Genomic DNA, 4,994 nt, shown 5'->3' with positions numbered 1-4,994 from the left:
TAATAATGTAATAGTAATAGTAATATAATAATAATAATAATAATAATAATAATAATAATAATAATAATAATAATAATAATAATAAGAATAATAATAATAATAAGAATAATCACTTCCACAAAGTTCTATTGTTCTTTCTATGTCTCTCCCGCCCCCCCCCCCCCCCCCCCCCCTCACCCCACCCATATTAGGTGGCAAACCTCGGGTCTAGTAGTGAAAGCAATGGTACAATAGCCAGTAGTGTGACTACAGCCATTCTCAGCTCCCCACGCAGGAAAGGAGAGACAGCGACCCAGACCTCAATAGATGTAGAGTCACAAGTAAGTTGTATATTGTCACCATCAAGTTGTGATAAAGATATTGTGATGTCAGTTGAATGAACTTGTAGAAAATCGTGAAAATTTGTTTGTTTTTGCAAAAATCAAACTTAGACCCCTTTTTCTAGCTAGACTTTCAAACATCTCCATGCTTGCCACCCAGTATGATTTATCAAATTTTAATAGCTTTGAGGTCCAAGATTTAGTAAAATGGGAATGTTGATTAAAATATGATAAATGCAGAAAGTCAACAGTTTGTAACAAGAATTCTACTTCTACGTCATGGCACAAGACCGAAGGGCTAGAGCTCAGGTGGTCGCTGGTTCGGATAAGTAAGTAAGTAAGTAACAAGAATGGGGGGAAAATGATAAAAGTGGAATTGTCGAAGGTCATAAAATGCCGTCTCGGTCTCCACCGAGATGAGAACCTGAGTAGCGAGACAATGGCTTGATAGGGTCTCCGTAAATTCAGTGAACGTTAAATTTGAAGTTTTATATTCTTGCACATGTTGAAAGGAAGAAAAAAACGTGAGACAATCACCAGAGTTATTTGGAAAAATATGATAAATCTTTTCAGATTGTTGAGGTAGATTGGCAAGTCTGCACCTTACGTTATCCATGCTATGAATTTAAATTGAGCTTTTATATAGCACAAAATCCACCAAACATGCTCAAAGTGTTTTACAAGGGGTTTCTGGCCAACAGCAACTTTTAACATTTAGGACGGGATGTGACGCCTGTTCGGTGATATTACTTTTTTTTTCAGACAGACAACACTGTTAACAGCCTTGTACTCATTTTACACCTGAGTATGGTGAGAGAATGTGAGTAAAGATTCTTCTCCAAGGACTCGACTATGCGCAGAGCGAGGCTCGAACTCAGGACCTTCTGAAATGAAAACGAGTGTCATACCACTAGACCACATTACCTTGCATTATGTTGCATTAACATCAGTTAAACAAGGAAATGTGAGGGCGAGTATAGCTTAGCTTCCACCAAAAATGGTTGAGTATGATTTAAATTTCCCATTGTTTGGGCCACACTCTGGCTCCCTGGGCCTTAAGCCTCTACTGACTGAAGGACTACTACTGACTTACAACTCATGAACTTTGTTGCAGACTGCTGTATTTATTATCAGTAATCCTACGTCTAGTCACGTTATCTAAGCAATGTAAGAATAAACGTTACTTGACATAGGTTTATTGTTTGTCATGAATATTTGCTCTCGAGGCTGAGACAAGTTCAGTGTGACCTTTTTTCTTCACTGTCATCTCAGTAATTGTTTTCATTTCTTTTATATTCAGTCTGAGACGCCATCAAACCAGATAGAATTGAATGAAGCCAATGATCACATGACCAATGACTCCAAAAAACCTGCTACATATATCTCACACTGTATAATACTCCACCAAGCCACAACCAAAGCAACCAAAGACTCTCCTACATCACATCAGAAGAGCCCTCGAGACAACGACCCGTCACAACCAACACACAACGAAGGCCAGCAATCAAAACATAAACTATCATCCCACTCATCCCCTTTGTCTCCAAATCAAGACCCTTCGTTAAACGACTATTATTACTACCAACACCAGTTTTGTGACGATGACAATGTAGAAGAAAATCACCACCTATCATCACCATCTGGCAACCATCCTGGACTGACAGTAAATGGAAGACGAATCCGATCAAATCGCCATTATTCTTCACCCAGAAATCAAATTCCACCAGGCGCTGGTTCTCAATTCCAACCTTTTTTCAATTTTGACCCTGCACCTCGAGGTTATGCCCCGTCAAATCCATTCCAAGACCACCATTCACACCAGCCTGATCATCACCGACTCCACCACTCTCGTCACCATTATCAACATTACTCAACAGATCCATTAGACTTTTATAATTTAGATGATTCAGATAGCCGGAGACGCCACCACCATCATCATCATCATAGACATAAAAACCATAGCAAACTTAGAGATGATTTCATGGAAGCTTATGATGACTATGGTGATGATGATTATAACAGAGACATAGATTTACTATACAGGGAACAATCAAAACATAAAGAAAGAAATAGAAGCAGGAATCAAACTCCTTTATCTGAAGAGCTGACTGAGGCTTCGTCCTACTCCTTAGGCTATTCCTCCGCTCCACCCAATGGTCACTTATCATCTCCATCATCTTTGTTAACCTCACCAGGCATTGCTGCATCCACCTCCACACCCATCAGTCCCCCTGACAGGCGTGATGACAATGGTCAAAGTAATAGAATCATCTCTAGTGTGAATGTGATGATTACTGCAGATGGTTCCCACCAAGCCTCCACCACCACGACTACAGCAAGCACTCCTAAACTTCCATCTGCAATGAAGAAAACAATGAGCCACAGTTCAGACGCAAGTCCCCATCCGCCATCCCACCCAACCTTAGCTGGAAATTTGACTGGAGTCCGGGCCAAAGACAATAATGTCATTTACGCAAATAAAAAACCTCCAATTTTTCCATCAAGAAAATTTCCAAAACAGAAGTCTTGTGATATTTTAGATGATGATGATGATGATGCCATTGATGTTGATGCCGACGATGACCAAAGAGTAACATCAAATCATCCTTCATATCAAGATCCTTCACCAAGGCAAAGATATTTCAATGATAGTAATGATATTGATAAAAATACGTCCATTAGCAGCAACAGCAGTCTCAAACCTCCACCTGTCATGCCGATGACTTTTTCACCACGTGACACACAGTCCCACTCATGGTCTTCACTCCAAAACTTACAGAGTGGTAAAAGATTGTATCCTTCGTCAACTCCACCCCTCTCCCGGACGTGGGATGATTTAGAAGGTGGCTATTCATCAATGGGTGACACAAGCTCAGAATTTTCCATTCGGTCTATGCCAGTCGGGGCAGTCGGACTCAATTCAAAAAGCAAAGGAGTTTTGGACTCGCAGAAATTGGCTCTACTTGTAAACAGGCCATCCAGCTTGAAGGTACGTTTGGGCAGTAGATAAACCAATAAGCCTTCATTTTGAACTTAAATATTTTTCGGTCAAATTCCATTTGTAAATGAGTTCTTTTGATATTCCATATTCTGATAGTGCTTGGGAAAAACTAGTTGAGATGAGCATAACTCGCGGGTGGTTGGATGGGAGCATCACCCTTGAATCATATACCTATGATGTTCTCATGGGTGTACGATCCGATAGTGATGTCGTTTCTTCTTCTCTTTACTAGCCTATCCTGCTTCTTTGGTTTGTGATTGTATTTTTGACAGGGGATATTTTTTTTTCTGTAAATCTTCTGCCTGTTTGTTCTTGGTTATTTATAATTTAGCTTATGATATCTTTAGGTTATGATTTTGATTTACATTTGTACTATTTTTGTTAGATTGCTTGTTTTTTTTTTTGTTTCAGCGGTCTCTCATATAACCTCAATTGTGTTGGAAGAGACCTAAAGCAACAAACAAACAAACAAAACAAAAATGAGCATAACTCACTTGTGACTGCAGGACCTGGTATGGTTGCAGTTTTCTTTTCGTTTGGAAGAAGGCTACCAATTGGAGTAATTGTCAGTCCCTGGTGAGCCTTCATTCTCGAGTTCATATGAATGGAAAATCAAACAAATTTGTTAGATTTTCAATCATGGTGACCTTTGTGAGAGTTAAAGAGGAATTTGGCTTTTGAGATTGTGCATCTTTTTTGTAACTGTGACCAGTTTAGGCTCTTGCGCATGTCATTGTCGCTTAAATCATTCTGTAGTTGTTACAAACAAACCTGCATGCTCTGTTTCGAACTTTCTTGAGCTGTTCTATCTGCTTTTGATCTTGGGGTCCCAAATGCATGCACTATAATCTAAAATTGGCCATACGAAGACTTTATAGCAGGTTTTTCTGATGTTCCTTGGACAACTTTGTACATTTCTTCTTAAGAATTTCAAGTTTTGTACTGGCCTCTTTACAAACTTTATCAATGTGGTGCTGCCAAGACATTTTGCTGTCAAGAGTTGATCCAAGATATTCTGCTTTTTGCATTGTCTCCAATTTTTCTTCATGTATATAATAATCTGAACTTATTTTCTTTTTGTTCGTGATACCGAATTAGCTGGATTTCTTTGGGTGGAATTCCATTTTCCATTCTTTCTCCAATAATTGTATCCTGTCCAGATCTTCTTTTAGCATATTACAATCTTTTAGTGTTTGAATTTCCCTATAAAAAAGAAAATCATCTGCAAAGTGAAGTAAAACCCTAACTTACTTACTTATCCGAACCAGCGACCACCTGAGCTCTAGCCCTTCGGTCTTGTGCCATGACGTAGAAGTTAGATGTCTTTTGTAGTTGTTCCAGGTGACTATAAAGTGTGTTACTGATGCTTGGATTTGGTGGGAGGAATGTGCATCTCAGGTCTTCAAGAGGTTGACATTCAAGCAAGTGGTGTGTTACTGTTTCATTGGGGTGTTGACATAGGGGGCAGGAAGGGGATGTGTCTTTTGTAATTTTGCTTAAATGGTTGTTGAGCGGTATGTGTTGTGTTCTTAGTTGAAAGATGATGCTTTGCTGGTGTCTTCTGAGCTTATTTAGGCAATCAGTCTTTACAGGGGTGGTCATATGGGAAAACATACATCTACCCGTGGTGCTCATTGCCCAACTGTTCATCCATTCTTCTCTTTATTTGTTTT

General features: G+C 39.4%; 2 protein-coding genes across 2 annotated transcripts in view; one reads left to right on the top strand and one right to left on the bottom strand.

Annotated features, from left to right (window-relative positions):
* The window catches only part of LOC144959169 (uncharacterized), a gene marked incomplete in the record, with an annotated part of 81,931 nt that overhangs the window by 10,750 nt on the left and 66,187 nt on the right, over positions 1-4,994 (bottom strand). Inside the window, 1 exon segment of the mRNA XM_078891703.1 lies at positions 2,251-2,265. Coding sequence (XP_078747829.1) covers positions 2,251-2,265 — 15 coding nt within the window.
* Positions 190-3,347, top strand: LOC144959172 (uncharacterized). The gene is made up of 2 exons (XM_078891707.1): positions 190-320; positions 1,593-3,347. The coding sequence occupies exon 2, from the start codon at positions 1,669-1,671 to the stop codon at positions 3,328-3,330; it is 1,662 nt and encodes a 553-aa protein (XP_078747833.1). The 5' UTR covers positions 190-320; positions 1,593-1,668; the 3' UTR covers positions 3,331-3,347.

The sequence above is a fragment of the Berghia stephanieae genome, chromosome 13 (genome assembly GCF_034508935.2).
Source record: "Berghia stephanieae isolate SIO BIC M18660-M18661 chromosome 13, UCSD_Bste_1.3, whole genome shotgun sequence".
In the NCBI taxonomy this organism is placed as follows: Eukaryota; Metazoa; Mollusca; class Gastropoda; order Nudibranchia; family Aeolidiidae; genus Berghia; species Berghia stephanieae.
The sequence above is the reverse complement of the archived record's forward strand: the minus strand, read 5'-3'. Positions and strand labels throughout refer to the sequence as shown.